This window comes from Strigops habroptila, chromosome 5 (assembly GCF_004027225.2).
Source record: "Strigops habroptila isolate Jane chromosome 5, bStrHab1.2.pri, whole genome shotgun sequence".
Taxonomy (NCBI): domain Eukaryota; kingdom Metazoa; phylum Chordata; class Aves; order Psittaciformes; family Psittacidae; genus Strigops; species Strigops habroptila.
This window is the reverse complement of record NC_044281.2, coordinates 23,518,254-23,538,871: the sequence shown is the minus strand read 5'-3', so window position 1 is coordinate 23,538,871 and position 20,618 is coordinate 23,518,254. Positions and strand designations below refer to the sequence as shown.

General features: G+C 38.0%; 1 protein-coding gene across 9 annotated transcripts in view; it reads left to right on the top strand.

Moving 5' to 3' along the window:
• The window catches only part of SLC4A10 (solute carrier family 4 member 10), a 190,591-nt gene that overhangs the window by 97,579 nt on the left and 72,394 nt on the right, over positions 1-20,618 (top strand). For all 9 annotated transcript variants that reach the window (XM_030488859.1, XM_030488861.1, XM_030488864.1 and 6 more), the window contains 2 exons: positions 10,182-10,328; positions 19,996-20,134. In XM_030488859.1, the coding sequence (XP_030344719.1) occupies positions 10,182-10,328; positions 19,996-20,134 (286 nt within the window). The remainder of the gene's footprint in view (positions 1-10,181; positions 10,329-19,995; positions 20,135-20,618) is intronic.

The window sequence follows — 20,618 nt, the reverse complement described above, 5'->3', positions numbered from 1 at the left end:
ATCTGAGTACATGCAAGGGTAGATCTCAGGTAAGATGTTTCCAGAGTGGCATTTAGGGTTTTTTGGTGTCTCCAGGGGTAAGTGGCTACCAGTGGATCAGGCTGGCAATGACAGTTTTGAACTTAGGCACACAACCCCCTTTTTTGAATCTCACATTTAGTCTTCTGTAGTCTTCAGTCCCTTGATCATGTCCTTGGACAGAGTTAAACTATTGTATCTGGTGTCCTTAGAGAAACATCCGATAGAAGAACATGGGCTCCCTGCTTTCCCTTCTCCATAATGCTGATTCACAGAATTTTTTGGGGGTGATCCTATCCCAAAAAATTCCTTTTGCTGAGTCATTTTACTATTGATGGTAAGGTGGCATTTTAGAGATGTACAACTTCCTGCAGAATGACATCTTTAAGCCAGTCACATGGGTAGACTCAAGTGTTAAGAAAATCAGGATGACAGTGATGTTCCACGTGTGATTACATGGAACCTAAAGTTTCATCTCAAAATCTGAACATGTATGTAGTTTGAAGACGTCATGGTTTAAGCCCAGCTGGTAACTCAGAACCATGCAGCCGCTCACTCACTTTACCCTTTCTTCCCCCCAAGCCCCGGCTCCCAGTGGGATGGGGAGAAGAATCGAAAGCATGTAAACTGCACGGGTTGATATAAGAATAGTCCAGTAACTAAAGTATAATACAAAACTACTATTACTACCACGAATAATAATAATAATAAGGGCGATAACAAGGGGAGAGAATATAAAACTAAGAAGGGAAGGGGAAAAAACCCAATAAACATGAATGATGCACAATACAATTGCTCACCACCTGCTGACCAATACCCAGCCCAACCCAAGTAGCGATCTGCCCTTCCAGGTGACTCCCCCCAGTTTATATACTGGGCATGACGTGCCGTGGTATGGAATACCCCTTTGGCTAGTTTGGGTCAAGTGTCCTGTCTCTACTTCCTCCTGGCTTCCTGTGCACCTCATCACGGAGGAGTATGAGCGACTGAAGTCTGTGATCAGACTAAACATTACTTAGCAACAACTAACACATGAGTGTGTTATCCAGATTGTTCTCGGACTAAAGCTGAAACACAGTATTGCAACAGCTACTAAGAAGGATAAATATAACTGTTACGGCTGAACCCAGGATAAAAAAACTATTTAATTACTATTTTTCGCCACCATCCTATATATGTAGAGTTGCTCCTGTGAAATGTCAGTGAAATATTGTTTCAAAACTCTGCCCCTGGGATGTTATCAATAGAAATTGGAACATGACAGTGACACACTCCCTCCCCCCCCCCCCAATCTTTCCATCAGTTAAAGTTGGTTTGAATACTGAAAAATTCTGTAGTTAGCCAATGAGTTTGCTTTTCTTTAAAATAAAATCACACTGCTCCCTAATGTTCTAACAATTATTCAGTGTAGAATCCTTCATAATACAGTTAGCTTTCTCAGATAAATTTCATGTCCAATCTAGGGTCAGATCAGTGTGTGTTTAAATATATGACAACTGCATCCAGAAATACCAAGTGACATAAAAAGATCATAAGAAATTGTAAATTTCAATATCCAGTTGCTGTTAATAGCATGTCCATTTGTTTTGCAGCACATCGAGGCACTTTTCCATCTGGAAGCAGTGGATGTGACTCACAAATGTCTTATTTTTGTCCAATGTACATTGTGTTGGGTTCTGCTGAAAACTTACCTTTTCCCTAACGACATAACAGCTATAAAATATGAAATTATATAATCAGGTGCTAATTGCATAGCTTAGTAAAAATCATATAATTAGATAATTAATATGTATTATCTAATTAGTTCTTTGACAGGTACTTAATTGGGTTTATGTTTTAAAAATATAAATAGCTAGTTACTGAATATTCTAGCAAAGACTAGTTTTGACAGGGTTTAAGTTTCAATAGCACCATATCAGCAACATTTCAAAAACTGCAATTCACATGAAGAACTAAAGGTTCTTTAAATCTGAAAATCAATATTCTCTTTCTTCTGATTAAATTTTAAAATTGTAAGTATTTTTCTGTATTTTAATTTTAGACTATCAGCATTCGAATGTCAGAAATACTGATTTAAATGTTTACTAAAATTTCTATCTGAAATTTCTTGGCCCAGCAAATACTTGTATTATGGGACAGCCATTGTGCAAATATGTTGCAAGTACATATCTTGCGGAAAGCATGAAAATATTCTGGTGATTAATGCTGCCTGGAAGAACATCCACAAGACCAGAATTTTGCCTCAGCCTCTTTTGATCAGTGTTTTTTCCTTCCCTGAGCAGTGTAGTGAAAATTTGGGGAGATAGGACAGGAACTGCAGTAGTTACAGGAACAGAAGAGATGTGGTGCTCGTCTTGGTGCCAGTAATGATACTTGCAGTATGTACTTCGAATTGTATCATTTTACTTAAGTGCTTCAGAAGTGGATTGTTTGCAGAGCTTTGGCATTCAGATTTTCAGCATGAATGGTTTATATCATGTAATTCATTTTTGCTGAGTTGTAAGGTCAAGATCAGTCACTAATACCAAAGAGGTCATTTGTCTGACTATTACATTAATGAAAGGACGGAGAAGACATTTCTAAAAGCAAACCAAGAAGCCTGTCTTTCCTGGTTTTAATCACATATTTTGCATGTTATTTTTCCGTGTGTGTACAGATCAGTGGTGAAATTCCTAAATGAGAATTGGGCACGGATTCTGGATGCTAAAGTACTTAATTGCAAAAGGGCAGGTTGTACATGTACCTGAACTGGGAGCAGGTAGGCAAGTTTTCATAAGCAGATGTGCACATCAACAAACAGTTGCACTCAGCTTACTTCCTGTTGTCATCTCTGGCTGTCTGCCATTGCTTCAGTGGATGTTCAGTAGTAACAGTTTTCTGACAAAATATATGTACCTACTTTTTCTCTCATAGATTAAAAATGTTCGGGTTGATCTGTATGTGTTGTGACTTTTGGACTATATAGATATGCAAAAGGATTGGCACTAAATGCACTCTCACTAAAGGATTTTGCTTATGGCCACCCTATTTGCTTACGGCCACTGAGAATGAAAATGACTGTTCCATGGCTGTCCTTGCTAGTGGTGTTCAGCCACAGATCCTGGATTTTTGTGGCAGGATTTCAGAACTGCTGTGGTTTGAGAAGAAGCTTCCATAGAGAGATGACTGAGGATAGGATTGTTATGTGGAGGTTCAGGGATGAATGGCTCCGTTGGAGGAAATCACAGAATGATCCTTGATTTAGAGAAGTCAAGATTTTGCTTAAGCTTTTTAAGCTTCATGTATTTTATCTGCCTAAGTGGTGTGGGAAAAATTCGTCTCATGGGAAATCAAATTTGTCATCTTTCATGTCTCTCAGGATACATAACACACCGTATCCAGTGTATAAGTCACTGTACATCAGATTATTCATTCTGACACTTTTGACAAAGGTTAGATTATGTGGACTAGTTACTGAAAGTCACAGAAGACTTCAAGCTAAATTAGGAAATAAACAACACTGAATAGGATGCAAAAGCTGAGGACTTAATAAATAAGAAATTAATTTGAAATGTTAAGTATGCTTGTAGAGATGTTTTCTATTTAACAACCTGCATGAAGATTAATTTTGGTAGTAGATTTTGTTCTGCTGACCAAAAAAAGAGAAATCCTGGAGTATTTAATTACTCTCTTTTAAAAATGGTTATTTTAGTTATTATTACTTTCTAGATTTGTTCTATCTTGTGACAGTAATTAAAAAAAATTAATGAAAATTTCAATATACACAGTTAGGGTTAGTATATGAAAAAGTCATTGTGATTGAACTCTAATCTCCATATGTTTTTTAGTGAAAATCTGAATGACTCTGGATACTGAAGTAGCCTTTTGTTCTCAGACACTGGACATTGTTTATAGAAATAACATAACAGTGGACCTGTCTGCCACTAACATTACTTACCTGAGAATTAATCAGATCTAGCAGCTCGCAGGACTGAAAGAAGATAACTCTTGTTAACCTGCTGGCCTTGATTCAGCCTTGCCCCCTTGTAGAAGCAAGTCAGCTCCTAGTTCTGCTTGGCTAGAGAGGAACATTGACCAAGATCTCTCCCCCCTTTGCCTGACAGGTTGATACAGCTTATTGCAAATAATTTTTTATTTGATCCCCTCTCCAAGCTTCCTTGGCTCGGCTTCCCTTGGGTGCCCCATTCATCCTGATGTGCACTCTGACCCACCCATGCTCCTTGCAGCAATGTTCGTTAGGCTTAGAGGGGTAGAATATAAGCTGTGAAAGTAAAGAGCTGGCGAGAGATTTGGGTTAGTTTATGTCTGTAATGTCAGCTTTACAAGCATAGAATTCTTTCATTTTGTTGCCTACCAGGAATTACACACTCTAGTTTGTTCCATTTGTAATTTCTAAGGCACATCTTTCTCTATTTTTGACTCCTTTTTCCTATGTCTCTCAATATTTCTCAAGATCTCACTTTTCGCCTGAGCTGTGCTTGCACTCTTGCCTTGGCCATCAACTGGTATCATAAAATCATATAATGGTTAGGGTTGGCAAGGACCTTAAGATCACCTATTCCCAGCCTCCCTGTCATGGGCCAGGACACCTTCAGCTAGAACAGGTTTCTCAAGGCCCTGTCCAACCTGGCCATGAACACTGACAGGGATGGCACAACTTCCTTGGGCAGCCTGTTCCAGTGCCTTACCACCATCACTGTAAAGAACTTCATCCTTATATCCAACCTAAATCTCCCCGGTTTCAGTTTGAATCTATTACCCCTTGTCCTGTCACTACAGTTCCAATGAAGAGTCCCTCTCTGGCATCCTTGAGGCCTCCTTCAGATACTGGAAGGCTGCTGGACATCTCCATGCAGCTCCTCTTCTCCAGGCTGAACATCCCCAATTTTCTTAGCCTGTTTTCATATGGTCCCTTCACATGGGTCTCTTGTCCCTTGTTTGTGGGAAGGTGGTTCACCATGAGGATTCATGAATAACTCTGCAGGACATTTTCACATTCTGTGTCTGCTGAGGTTTTTTTCCTGCTGTGGCAAGATCTGAGACCTGATCCCGTGATGGGACTGTGCACACAACACCTGGACTGCTCTGGAGCAATGTGGGGAAATCAGGGATAAACAGTTAAAAAGGCTTTTTAACCCAGCCACAACCTGGAAAAATGTCTTGTTAAAAGGAGAGATTTGTTGGGAGGGCAGTGATTGATGGGGGCTCTTTAAAAGGTCCTTAACTTTAATGACTTCATTGAGATGTGCTTATCTTCCATATTCAGTATGTCCTTAATGCTTTCTTGAGCCAGGGATATTGTTTATTCTTTTTTCTATATAATTTCTGCTGTGATTTAACCTACAACATAAGTTATGTGCATGATCTAAAAATTTTGTGAAGGCTTTCTTGGCAGTTCCTCCAAATTACAGCATGGCAAAAAGGTGAAAAATGTCCCTTGAGCAAACCCATAACCACAAACAGCAAGGTAACTGCTGGTTTAGGAAGTATTGCTTTTGTCCTTTCTGCTTTCTCTTTAGCTCTGCCTCCCTGCTGCGCTACAATAACGAATCATGAGTCATGTGTTCTCTACTCCTACACAATTCACTATAATCACTTTTTCTTCTATAAGTAAAAAGGCTTTTTCTCCCTTTTTTTTTTTTTTTTTGACTCTACATGGGCTGCTGGTTTTCTGTCTCCACCTCGCTGTTCGTTTTTGAGAGGATGGAAAATTGCATTAGGTTCAGCTCTAGCTGGCAATACTTAAAAGAGGCTTCAAAGCACTGAGTGTTTCCAGAGGAGGGAGAAACCCCTCCAGTCTTGCTGAGGTCAGCAGTGATTTGAGACTTGGCCCAAACCACTTGCAAAATATTCTCTCTCAAGGCATCTTGACTTTGCAGTGTGTTTCCTTAGTAGGTCACAGAAGCCTGCCTTTCCTCCTTCTGGGGGCATTTCAAGACCCATCTGTTCCGTTATCTGCCCCTGCACATCATGCCTGTGAGCCAGGATCTGAAAGACTTGGTCTCAGTAGGTGCCTAAGGCAGATTCAGAACATTCCAGGTTGAAGGCAGCACAGGCAGATGCACCATGAGCACCTGGCACTCAAACATTCACATCTAGGGCAGTCACTTTTTATGCAGTAGGTATCACCTTGGCTGGTTCACTAAGGAGCAGTTGAAGTACCTGCTTGAGTCCCACATGAATGGTGTAACATGGAGGCCTGTGGAACCTTTACTGGTGGGGAAGCAGGGAGGTGAATGTGGATTATATGTTTTTCTTCCTACTAGATGGATGTGTGTTATATGTGTTAAATTTGTGTTTGGAAGGAGAATGGGAGGCACTGGGGCAAAAATACCTGTACTCTTAGCGCTCCATTAAAAAGATTTTAATTCCTCTAAATTAAGGGAAACATTTAGAATCCCTCTCTCTCCATCTCCATTTTCTGTTGCAATGTCACATTCATTCAAACAATTGTAATGAGATTTCCAGAAGTTCCTAAGTTAAGTCATTAAGCACCATAAATTATAATGGATGCATGTTTTCAAAGCTTTAGAAATCCCACTACATCTCATTTCCTTTGCATTTATTTAATGAATAAGATAAGTAGCTAGGGCAAGCTTCTGTTTTAATGACCCAGAATGCCAGGTACAGAAAACCATTTTTAGATGTTACATCTGTAATTTTCAAGGGCTATGCAGAAAGTATTTTATTTTCTGAGGTTGCCTTTTTAGATGGTGAATTTAATATTGGGGTCTTAAAATTAAATTTAGGTGTAAGGAAAAATTTCTTCTTTGGAATACAGTAACCCCAAACTCTTCTACTTACATTTTATTCTGAGAAATGTCTCTAAAAGATGTATTCATATTAATAATGTATATTCCATACCTGTCTTCTCTAGGGCATAGAATTCATACCTCCACAAAGTGGAGATATTTATAGCTCAATACAGTTTTTCTTCAAAAGTTTAGGGAAATCCTGATTTTTACGTGTTATATACTTTCATCTGTATGAAAATTAAATGTAATTAACATGATTCCTTTTGAATCTTTTATAATATAATTTGGATTTGTTAATATAATCCTATAAAAATTAGAAAGAACACTTTATAAAAATGGTCATTATGCCTTAAATCCTTGAAATATTTTTACTTAAGGAGTGTTTTAATGCTTTAAAGGTAAACCACAAGGGGTCAAAGCCTCTTATGCTATAAATGCATAGGTTTGAACTAACTTTATATTCTGGGTTTTGTTCCCCAGCTATGTGCAATTTGATTAAAACCAGTCTTTTTTTAAAAGCGATATTTATGCAATTTGACAGTGGACAGGTAACATGGTATAAAAGTGACACTGCAGAGCAGATCAATTCAGTGTACTGTATTCCGTTAATAACCTTTCAGACTGTAAATAATCTTTTATATTAATTTATTTTCTTAGAGGTTCAGTTTTTAAAAATTGTAAGCTCCTAAATTGTAATACTTAAAATACTTATGCATGTGTTTATGTTTAGCTTTCCTAGAGGCACATCTGGAGTAAATCAGTATTTTAGTTCAGAGTGTGTTTTTGCAGGAACAAAATCATAATCTTTCCATGATAAAATTCTTTTGATGTTAAGGTTAGTTGAAAAAGCTCAGGAAGACCATAGGATAAATCGTATGGCTCACTAATATCTAACCCCCCTGACACAGGCAGGGACACTTTCCACTAGACCAGAGCGCTCAAAGCCCCATCCAACCTAGCCTTGAACACTTCCGGGGATGGGGCATCCACAACTTCTTCAGGCAACCTGTTCCAGTGTCTCACCAACCCCATAGCAGAGAACTTCTTCCTTTTGTCTAAATCTACTGTCTTTCAGCTTAAAACCATTCGCTGTTGTCCTGTCACTACATGCCCTTGTAAAAAGTCAACCTGTTCTAGTGCTTCACTGAACCTTGTTGCAAGGATCTAGATTCTTCGCTATGTTTATTGAAATTATACCTTGGTAGAACTCTGTTGGCCTCAGTAGGTTCGCACAGAAGGAAGAAGATCCATTTTGCATTTTCTTGGTTGTCCATTTCAGTTTCCAGGTTCCTGTTTTCTTTTTCAGTGTGAACCGATTCTTTCTATATAGGGAGAATTCTTGTGGTATTCAGACACAGATGAATGTTCTGGCATTTTAGGGCCTGTTTCCTAGTTTACTGAATAAAGAACTGTCTGGACTCAAGTCCTGGATTCAGCCCTGGAAATTAATGTGTGTGAACCTGAACCTGTATTTCCTGATGCAGATACAACCTGAGCATTAAAGTGGCACAGAACTTCAGTCATGGATTGAAGGATAATCATGCCCACTTCTATCACAAAGCAGCAGGAATGTATTAAATTACTGAATTAAAAAAGCAATCTATTTGCACCTCTGGAAATTATTAAATCTTAGGGAGGGTAACCCCATTCCTTTCAAAATGTTTTTATTTTTTTTTTCTCCCCAAGGAAGGGGACAGGGAATTTCAGTACTACATTAATGTCCTTCGGTATCTTTTTAATGAATTCTTTTTATGCAATACATTTTTCCTGGTTTCATGCACTACTGATTGCAATACATTTGAAATATGCTAAAGCCATCAGTTCTCGTTAAACCATTTCATGGGTTAAATGTAATAAGCAACAAGAAAGAGGCATCTAATAAATAAATACTAAAAAAACCTCCAACAATTTCAGTTTGTGGTCTTTGCTTCAGAAAAATCTCCTTACTCACTCTACAAGAATAGTTTCCTAAAAATTGATACCTCTGCTTTCTAGTCTCCTCTACATGCGTGAAAGTTGAGGAGGTAACTGGTGTGGTGTCCAAGCCTTTTCTCCAGCTTTTTTTGGCTCCGCCTTTGCAGAGAATTCCTATCAGCTTTGAATTTCTTTGATGTATTGAGACAAATGCTGCCTTGCTCTGTTTTCTGCCCCCGCTGGAGTCTCCATGGGATTAGAGATCACATGCTACCTTAGCTTAATGTTCTTGACCTTTTTCAGATGATTGGCACTGCTGAATGATTACGGCAAAGCAGCAATTATCCACTAGCTGTGTTATGCTTATTTCAAGGGGAAAATAAATGTTATTTGAGATGAGTAATCTGGACCGTGTCTTTCTGCTGAGTAACTGTAGGAGACTTACCTGTATTGAGTCATGATTCCTTTCCCATTTGTTCTGTTTTGTGGTATACTTTCTGCCTGCTTCCCTTCTGCTCTCCCCCTTTGAAATGATTTACTGTGCTCTGATCCTGTTGTCCCACATAGCTAAGAGCTAAATCTTTTGGGTTTGATCGGCAACATAAAATTCCTCAGGCTCAAAGATGGTGGTAGACATGGCAATGTATCTTCTTACATATTTTAAAAAATAAAAGAAACGGAAGCACCCTAAGCTACCAGCAATGTATTTGTTAAGTGAGCAGATAAAATCATACAGGGACTTTGCAGTCTAGCTTTCAGAGCATTTTATTGGGTTTTTAAGTCTTTCCTTTTCCTTTTCCTTTTCCTTTTCCTTTTCCTTTTCCTTTTCCTTTTCCTTTTCCTTTTCCTTTTCCTTTTCCTTTTCCTTTTCCTTTTCCTTTTCCTTTTCCTTTTCCTTTTCCTTTTCCTTTTCCTTTTCCTTTTCCTTTTCCTTTTCCTTTTCCTTTTCCTTTTCCTTTTCCTTTTCCTTTTCCCTTTCCCTTTCCCTTTCCCTCTTTTCCTTTTCTGTTTTTTCCTTTTCCCTTCAGTTAATTTCCCACAAGAATTCTGTCAAGGTTTGGCTCATAAATAGCAATGAGTTTTGTAAAGTTCCTGTACACACAAAGCAAACAGCAACTTCACCAAATGTTCAAAGCAAAGAGATCCATGTGTCTCTTCTTGTTACTGTTTTGGAAGATGTTTTACAGAACACCTGTCTGGCTTTAATGAAAGTTCACACACAGAGACGCAAATTTGAAGAAAAAAATTTAAAAATCTGGCACTGCGTCGTAAGGACTGTATCAAGTATGACCTGCATCAAGGGGTTGTATATCTGTGCCATTACATCATCATTATTGTAACCAATAATGTTATGACTATTAACATTAGAATAATCAATATTATATGATTACACAGTTCTAATGATTATTATACCACTAAAGCTATTATGGTTATTAGTATTGTTATTATGTTGCCACAGCCCCTTTTTAAAAGGTAATTTTTTTTTACCCGTAGGCCATCGAACATTGTTCATTGGAGTTCATGTGCCACTGGGTGGAAGAAAAAGTCACCGACGCCATAGGCACCGTGGGCATAAACACAGAAAGAGAGACAGAGAGCGAGATTCAGGATTAGAAGATGGGAGAGAGTCTCCTCCATTTGGTAAGATAAATTTTATCTTTGTATAGATCTTTTAATAATACACATCAGTATTGATTATGCATACTTTACCCTATTATGGCTTGGACACCACGAGCAGTGGGGTTTTGGAGAACCCACCAGAGCCTCTCCAGTCTGCTGGAGAGCCAAGATTTGTTCCTCTCATGAAGAACAGCAGCCAGTGACAGTCAGTACATGAGAAATCTCAGTAGTGTCTACCACCGTAGGAGGCAGTCTGTAAGTGTTCTCATAAAGGTAGACTTCCACCACCATTGAGAAGGAGTGAGTGCTTTATGGCACCGTCTGCCCTCAGCGCAGGCTCTGGAGTATTTGCCTCTAAAAACATGATGTGCTGGATGCTGGAGTTGTGGTTCTTTAGACTTAGTTTTGTAATAGTGTCCATGTTACTGAAGCTGCAGTGTTTAATCACATGTGAACTGTGATCCAGATTGTGTTTGTCTTTTCCTTACATGACGCCATAATGTGCCACTGTGAGATGAGTCTGCTGAGGACCTGAGAGCAAACAGGGAAAAAATACTTTTCCATTAACGAACCTGATACAAAACTCCTAAAATTCTCAAAATTTTAAATTAAAAAACATTACAGAGAGCAGAAAAAGGTAGTAATGAATAAATTAGTCAAGCTTTGTTTAAAAACATATGCGGATATTATTTGCTGTTCAAAAATAAAAAGCCAATGTGCTGAAATATCCAGAACTATAGTAAGTGTTGAAAATATAGTGGAAACATGTATAGAAAAGAGTTTGTCAGTCTGCAACAGAAGAATGTTTTTAAATCATTAGGGAAATGTGCCAATATAATTCCAAGTTACAGAACAGTAATGATAAGACTTTATTTTAATCTGAAATTTGTATTATGTATGTAGAAAGGTTTGGAGCAAGTAGATTATAAGCGCTGATGGTTGCAGAGAATGAAACAAAGTCAAACCTTTTTCAGACTCAGTAGATATTGGCTGTGGTGTTTCTGTCTGGAATGTATTTCAAATTGACAAAGACCCAATAGTGTATTGAAACCAGTTTCCTGGAAAACAGCAAAGTTCATAAATTATTAAAATAGTTTTCAGAAAGAATATGCATATATACATATAATGTCAGATTAAAAAGAAACAATTGAAAGTTACGTTAGCCAAGAAGTGAGATATCTTAAACGATGAAGCAATGTCTTATGTTAAGTCATCTGGTTTTATTTAAGTGCCAGTATGTGACACATTTTGGCTGAGAACTTAGCTCTGTTCTTTCAACTTCTGGAGACCTAGGCTTGTGTCCTTCCTAATGTCAAAATAAAAATAAAAAATCAAAAACAACAACAACAACAAAAATCAAAACCCAAACCTTGCTGAATTTGTCCTTAATAGTCTTTTGACAGTTGTGCAATAAAATGCACTGTTCAACACAATTCTGTCTTAAGTTAAAATCAGCCTGTGTTCAAGAATGCTCCAAGAGTGGAATAGCAGTGATATGAAAAAGATAGTGCATTTTGAAGTGATTTTGAAGTGCACTTGTAAATTGTTCTTCAGAGCACTTTTCTACAGCCGTACTTGTTTGAAGTAAGTACAGGACTGCGCTTTTGTAAGTCACATTTTCACTTGTAAAGGTATTACAACTATGAATTAAGGGGTGTGTAGGTAACATAAATTATTATTTTTATAAAAAAGGCCAGACACACGAGATACAGAATAGAAGTAATCTCTGGATCCAGAATGCTGAAGATATTCTTCAAAATACTTGGGTGATAATGATTGAAACAAGCCAAATACAGAACTACCAAACATTCAGAAAAGTCTGGGAGTACCCAATTTTTCCACCCTGAAGTAATATCTATTTAGCAAAATTTGAGGATTTTTCCTTTTAGCTGACTCCTCAAAGTTTGGCCAGAGAACTAGGCTTTGAGCATTGACATCTGTCCATCCGGGCAGAAATGTGACATTGCATAGTCAGTGAAAGGGATTTGTCTTATGAAGGTAAATCTGACAATTATACAGTTACAGAGGGGTTGAACACAGTCAGAGCAAACAGACAGACAAAATTATACAGGGATTAATCATAGTCTATACCCACATCCTTACTTTTACTACGGATTTTCCTTATAGGAGTTTCAAACAGGTGGTTGTGCTGCCTGGGGAAAAGCACTGCCTTTAGAGAGATTATAAGCATAGTTTTTCTATGCTTTACTTATTCAGAGGGAGCAACAGATACTTCTCACGCTAAATCTGAATCCACTAAACCTCAGTAATACTTCTTAGCTCTCAATTCCCAGCGACCACAAGATTATAACAGTATCCAGAGGCTGAAGGAAGTTGCAAGGAAGACAAATGCACTTCTTGCTCTTGATGCATAACTTACTGTGAAGGACTGCTACCTACAAGATTGGATCCAAAATAGTGCCTTAATTTGTGAATCATTCTGATTTAATTGAACATGCAGAAATGCTTAGCCGCCTCTTTCTCTAGACACCTTTTAACATATTTCTGTTGAATGGTAGGAGGCTGTATTCTTGAGAACTGAGAGGGAGGAAGGGAAAGAAAAAAATGTTTCAATGAGCAGGTACAAGAATAAAGAAAGAGAAAATAAGCATTGTGAGAGCAGCTGATAGAAAACAGTGCTTTGAGATAAGTCAGAAAAATAAATTGGATTTCTATGTACAAGAGAATAAATTAGCAGTGTTTTGAAGCAGTGAAGTATGAAAGGATCTATAATAAAAGATGCAACAACTGAGTAATAGAGATGCTGGAAGAAGTAAAGGCCTGAAATATTCAGACATGAAGTGCTCCAGACTGCTCAGTTGACCAAGCATGGGATGAAGCACTATTTTTTGTCATAGCCTATAACTCTGTAAGTTATAACTTCATCTGTGAAGTACCATTAGGTGCAGATCTTGCTCTGCTATTATAGCTTCAGGGAGCTGTGCAGTACATAGTGCTGTGGGGCTGTGCAGGCCTCACTCAGTGGACAAGTGCCACCAGGTTCATATCCAGTGAAAAACAATTTCTTAAACAATTTTCTTTGTATCAGCATGGCTAGAATACACCTGTATTCAATGGAAGCTTCGTGTTAATCTCTTGGAATCCTGTCTGGGAAAGCTGTACCAGCTACTTTCTGAGATAAGGTTTCTGCAGAGAACAGATTCTTTTAGAACATTCTGATGGTAGCTCATAAGCTTTTTTCTTAATCTCCTACTGTCACTTTTCAAAGATACCCTGAGTATTCTCAGTGTGCTTGTAGAATTCAGAGCTTGTAGACAAATAATACATGGAATATATAGGTAATGGAATAAAAAAAAAAGCCTGTCCTTTGGGGGCACAGATCACTTAAGTTCTATTTCTGTTTTCATCACACCTGATTCTTGTTGTCTGTCTGTTGCCTCTTGATGAGATGAGGTTGTGCAAGTGTTTCCATTTTGCCATAACCATATGTCTTTGAATCACGTAATTTGCAGATTACATGGCTTGCTCATGGAATGGCTTTTTTGGGTAGTAAAAATTGTAAGCAAAGTGATTTCATTATCTAGATTTCCACCAACTTGCCTCACAATTTTGTGGAAGGAGAAATCCAGTGAAATTACGCACTCTAGTTCAAAATGCAGTTAACACTATTTGCTTTATTGAAGAGGTTTACTGTTCCCAGCTGAAATGCTGTTGTATTTAAAGACCCAGTTTCATGCCCCCTTTAAGCTCCCCTCCTCCACAGCTTTTCGTGTGGGTCAAGTGTTTCAACTGCTCTGTGAGTTAAATTAGGGAATTGGTGCAAATTAAAACTAGTTTGGCAAAAGAAAGCTGTTTCTAGCCTAGAGTAGCTCCTTGTGAGGCTTGTTGGAAGGGCAATGGGTGCCAGCCCTGGTGGGCTGCATGGCCACAAGCTGGCTGGGACTGCTCCATCAGCGCTACGGGTCATGGTGGTGCTGAAAGTCTGGAACAGATTTCCCTTTGGCTGATTGGGTTGCACTTGCTTGGATTTTAGTGTGGATTTTAGTGGCAATATTCAGTATTTTCTTGATGTCTGTTTGTTTTTGCCCGTAATCAGTGAAACTGCTCTCTTGTACTCACACTAATGAGTTAAAGATACATTTCTGCTTTAAAATGGGTTGGAATAGGAAGACTTTAGCTCTCAGCAGGGTGTCTTTAAGGACAGGTTTTGTAAGAGTGAAGTGAACACAGCTGTGGTGGCTGGGGTTTGATTTCACTCTCCTAGTGTCTTTTAGGACTAGGTACTGTTGGGGCTTGTGCAGGGTTTGGTTTGTTCTTTTAAGAAATCTGGCTTTGATAATCTCTAGTTCTAAAGAGGCTTAAGTTTGTAATTCATGCAATTGGATGTGGTAAGGGAAGCTGAGCAGCGCTGGAGGTGATGCTAACAGAGGACTGTATGAACAGTTCGGGAAAGGCTCTTTGAAGGTAATGCAAAAGAAAATGAATTGCAAAGGGGAACTTCTTTTGGTTACTAGAAGGGGTTGAAGAAAGTGTAATGAAAGGACTCAGCTGACAATTTGGTAGCTAACCTCAAATGTTGAAGGGGTATTAATGGGGCAAATTTAATTATTTGTAAAGAATAGGACTGTTAAGAGAATCTCCTAACCTTAACTATAGGCTTTGTCTGCTGAATGATGGAGTCAGAAATTTGAATCTCTGGGCAGCTGTGGAACAGATTGCATGAAATCTGGATTAATATAAAGTATCATAACTTCAGTTTTAAGAGTCTAGCAAAAAGATGATAATTGAAGCTTGGGAATTGTCCATGTTGTCAGATCCAAAAGATAAGATTATTTGTCATAGCCCTGATGTGATGGAAACATTTCATGGGAGGAAAATGCAGAGAGAGCTTCCTGAAACAAGATTATACATATACGGGTGAAGTGCCAGAGGAGCAAGCAAGGGAATACTTTCTTCCAAACTAATCCATGGTTTTTTAAGGTCTGCGAAGAGATCTTCAAAAGTGTGCTATATGGCTGTTTGCTGTTTTATGTATGACTGTTTACTTATGTGGACTTTACTAATGTAAATTTTGTTTTAATTTTTACCATGTTTTCTAATTAAGAAAAAAAAAAAGGTAATTTATGATTGCTGAGCTGAAAGGCAAAGTCCAGTCTGCACAGAAAGGAGGTGGGGGCAGAGCCCCCATCCACCACATCATTGGTGAGCGCACGCAGGAGGATCATGAATGTTTGTGCGTGTGTGAAATGTTTTCTGTGATTCTGTGAATTTTTCACGCGATTTCCCCTTTGCTTGAAAGGAGTTGTTATGGATATCAACTGTGTTACACTAGGTCACTCTTTGTCTGTAGTCCATCCTGTGCAGTGAGCAATCAAACAAAGTTTATATGTTTAATATTAATGTGAATGTACAGGAGCATGAGGCATGGATTAGATTTCATCTATGATGTTTGCTACCTAATGTGAACTTCTGTAATACAAATTTTATTTTAATGTTTAACATGTTTTCTAATGTAGAAAAAATAAATTTTCACTCCTACATCTATGGACCCCAATAAGAAGTATTAGCCCAATAATACTACCCTTAATGAAGGCTCTCAGCAGGCTTAGAAATACAGAAACCTGTTCTGACAATTGAGCTAATAGAGCTAATGGACTGTTACCAGAAATACATTTTTGTACACTTTCTGGAGCTTACAGAGGACAAAATTTGAATACATTTTACATGTATGCAAGGCTGTGTTTCTGCTTCTGATGGCTTGGGCAGATTGTGTGCAGTTCTGCCTGATGGCAGGGTGGTTTGTCTCAGGAGAAATCCTGGTGTGCACTGAGGAGGAGGCATGGATCATTCTGGTGCAATGAAGCAGGTTATTTGCTGGGATGCATTTATGTGGAGGGACAGAGAATGATCCTGCTTTCTTACCCCAGCCTAAGTCTTGATTTTGCCTTTTCCCTTAGGTGAGAGGGAGCAGTCCTGACCCAGAATTGTGGTTGCCCTCGGAGATGTTTTAAAGGGGGAAATGCCAGTTATGGTTCTTTCCTACCTGTCTTTTGCAAGATGGGATGGTGATATAGGCCACTCTTCCCCCCTTCCTGTGCATAGCGCTGTTCCAGGAAGCAGCTCTTTGTGTTGCCCTCTGGGAGTTAGGTTATTAATATTTCTGGCTTTCAGTTCAGCTGTTTTGGTATGCCTATACCCATATCTTGCTTTTATTTTAGGGGTGCTAATGACTTTACAAAGAGCCTTTGTAGTGAGCAGTATGTCAGGTTGCTGCAGAGTCACTTTTCTACAGCTCTGAATTCCAGTGTGAATTTGTGCTTTTGACAAGACCGTATGCACCAGGTCTTAATTTTTACCCTTTTAACAATGCAGGAGAGTTATACAGAATTTTAAAGCTAAAATATTCAGGTTTGCCATTCATGCAATGGATTTGATGTATCAGAGGTAGTTTGGGTATCTGTGTGAGTGCTGCACAGATGATATAAGTGCAAGCCCAGAGGAACACGGGGTCTGGCAGGAGGCTCCCATGGGCTGGTGGAGCCACAGCAAACAGAAGCTGCTTCAGCTTTTCCTTACTGAGATGGCTCATGAGGCAAGCATGGGTGGTTGTTGATGGTATTCCTGCTCCTGTCATGTACCAGACTTTGTGCCCTGTCCCAGCTGGTCCTGGAGGATTTCCTGAACTGGTGATGAGCCATTTACTTGGGAGAATCAGCAGCTGCTTATTGTGGAACTCAGAGTTCTAATTGCTTCTAATACCTCTGTGCTCTGATATGAAATAATTACAGTGATAGAAATACTAATGTAGCAAATGAGAACCATTTATTTATTTATTTATTTATTTTTAGCTTAATCTAGATTACTTTCTCTATTTTTTAGAAATAGTAATAATAATATAAAAGATATTTTTAATGCTGGCTCTACTACGTGAAGTAGGGATAGACACAGATAGTATTCAAGCTGATTTCTGTTTTCCTAGACTTCAAAAACATTGAGTGTCCAAGATTGCAAATATTATGCTTCTACACTGAGGATTAAGTTATCACAGTTTGACAGTCAGCAATTGAAGTATTCTTTCATACTGTTTTTGAATCATAGATTACTCATTTTCCATATAATACATTAATGACATATTTGGTATTTATTACTCTGATGAAGAAGAGCCAAATCCATCTGGCATTGCTCACATGAGTAATCCTGTTAACTCAGTTTTACAGGTGGAACCACCAGATTTTCTTTTTTTATTTTATCGTTTTCCTATTGTTTAATTCTCTTAGGGATTTGCCCTTGAAATAAAATTATTGTACTATGAAGCAAACAATAACTTCTTCTTTTTTTTCCTCAGCTTGGTGTCTGAAACTCCACCTATGGCTTGCAGGTTTCAGACACCAGTACAAATTACAGCAGCAAAGATAGCCAGAATCTAGAAGCTAGTTTTACTCTTGTCTTAGAGAGGATGAGGAGAATTTGGTGCGTATTTTAACATATATATATAGATAGATAGATAGATTTTTTCACTGTTGTCAGTCAAGCAGCTGTGTTACACAGAAGACCCAGTAAGAGCAGGTCACAGTAGTAAGGTGTTTCCTTGTTACTACTCACCTGACTTCAAGAGATTTCTGATCCTCTGCTTTTCTTGCCACGCTGAAAGTGTGCATTTGTATCAGTATCATAACTTTCATAAAACTGCAGCTCTGCTGTACAACACTACTCATTTATTACTTAATAGTAGCTGTAGCTGTAAATCAGTTCTGGTGCTGATTTTATCAAGAGTACAGGATGTTCCTGGCAATGCTTATTCTCAGATTCTCACTGCAGTCCAGCTCTCTAGTAAAGTAGCTTGTTCTCCATGTTCTGTCACTTGTCATGTGCACTTGCCCTTTGCAATTTCATATGTCACTGAATTTTTTTCCTTTTGGGAAATAGTCTTAACAAGTTGCACACTTCTTGACCAGAATATACTATCTAGTCTCAGATTAAATCTTGATATTTGTGTTTACTTTATCCTTCTCCAGAACATACTAACATGTGGATATGAAGAACATAAAGAATGAAAAAAAAAACCCCCAAATAAACAGAAATAGTAGAGAGAGGCTGGAAGGGGTGTAGAATAGAGGTTGAAATGGTCTTAAAGAAAAAAGAGGACTGAACAGTAGGAGTAACAAAAGAAAGGGTAAAGCGAACAAGGTTGTTGCTATTCTTCAGTGATTCACCACAAGTAATTTCTGTCCTGTTGGCTGTCCTCTTGCAGTTCCATTCGCTAAAGCTTAGCAGTATCTGAGCCCATCTTTCTCTCCCATCTATCCTGTATTTCTTCCCAGGTTTCATTTCCTTGCTTTTTGAAGGAGTAAGTAGCCTTGACTGTACTATATCTTTACACTCTGCTTAAGCAAATAGACCTTAGGTGGAAACTGTCATGTACTGTTTGTGTTTTGTTACTATCATAAATTTACTACTACCAAAAAAGGTATCTTTACTGCTGAATTTAATCTTCTGTATCAGTTGCCCATTTAATTATTTTTGATTAGAACTGTATTTGCTCTTCAACTAGCATTTGGTGAGTCTATTACCTCAGTTTTTCCAAAATTCAGAGAGCTTGAGGATCCTGTGTGGTGATGCTCTTCACTGGTAGGTGGAAAATACTGTAGCTTGACTTACAAATACGATTGTAGAACAGAACTTCATTTAGACAGTGTTCAAGGAATCGCTGAGCTGTTCTGCTGGATAATCAAATTTTCAGTTGACTGGCAGCCTGGACCCTATTAGCTCTCACAAGGGACTTTTGGTTCCTCTTAGAAATTTAAAATACATTAGCAGAAAAAATAATCATGTATTTTTAGAGAGACTGGGTTTCCTCCAGAGCTTGTTCTTTTGAGGTTTACATCTAAATAAGCAAATAGGATTTTACTTTTTAAAAAGGCCTTACAACTTTTGAGCTATGAACACTGCATATACATGTATGTTAAGGTGCCTTGTGAGTTCTGGAAATTTTCTGAGTGATATGAAAAATTAATAGTATTTCTCCAAAATGCATTTAGTGGTGTGCACTGAAAGGTTATGAAGAAAAATAACTGGTAATAGAAATATAAAGGGAAGACAGAGAGGAAGAATAAAATGGAGAACTTGGGACGGATAAACAACTTCTTCATCTGGAACAGCCTAACTGTAGGAAGTTTACAAAGGTGCAAGGAGTGGCAGGTGTGTAGATAGCGATGTTTTCTTTTTGAACTTCCCAGTGTATACTGACATTAGAGAGGTTTCTTCTGGTTTCTTTCTACAGAAAAGGTAAAACAAAGAATGTACATTTAGTATACCAGCTTTGTGAGTTGAACTAGATCTATAGATTTAGACTTAAGATGTGGCAGAGTAGTTGTTGTAGCCCTGGAGTAAAAGACTTTCATCAGCTCTATCTATGCTGCTATCTGTGCTGTCTATTTTCTGTGAGATACCATTCCGGCTTCCAATAGTCACTACTTCTGTACATCACATTCTATCTTTGAATGAGATTGTTTAATTAGCAGACTAGACAACTACAATAAATAAAGAGGTCTCAGTCTGAAGGTGTTTGTATATGAATGTTTTTGCAGCATAAATATAATAATGTTTTCTGTGTGACACTAAGAGATACGGGTGAAAGAGTCTCAATAATCTCATGAAATATGAAATATTTGCTTGCTTGGAGAAATAAAAATGGTGTTCTGGAGTTTGTATTTTTATTTTTCCCCAGATACCCCATCACAAAGGGTGCAGTTTATTCTGGGTACAGAAGATGATGATGAGGAACACATTCCTCATGATCTTTTTACTGAGCTTGATGAAATTTGTTGGCGTGAAGGAGAGGACGCGGAGTGGAGGGAGACAGCAAGGTGAGTGTTTTCATGAGTTTTTAAAAATTATCTGTAGCTATTGGTTGCTGTTGTATCGAGGAATGATTTCAAAGCTGTGGCAAGCTCAGGAACAGATTTTGGATATAAAGCTTAAATAAAACCATAATTTTAATCCTTGGACTGCTAGTATTACAACAGTATTTGTTGTTTCCCAGAGCCAAATGTTTTCGTCTGGATTTATGAAATATAGGTCAGAGTGAATATCAAGGGGAAAAAAAAAAATCAAAGTAAACTTATCATCTCTGTATATAAATTAAAAATTACTGTTTTTATTAATATTTTAGGTCATCATTTTAAGAAACTTTCAAACTTCATATTCTGTTTGAATCCTCAAGAAACAGATAAAATTACCATTATAAAAAGATTGAAGTGAGGAATGAGATTACTTTGGAGCAATAAAATTTCTACATGTTCTAACTATCAATGAACAGTTGATTTTGAAACTTTGAGTATTGAATGTTGA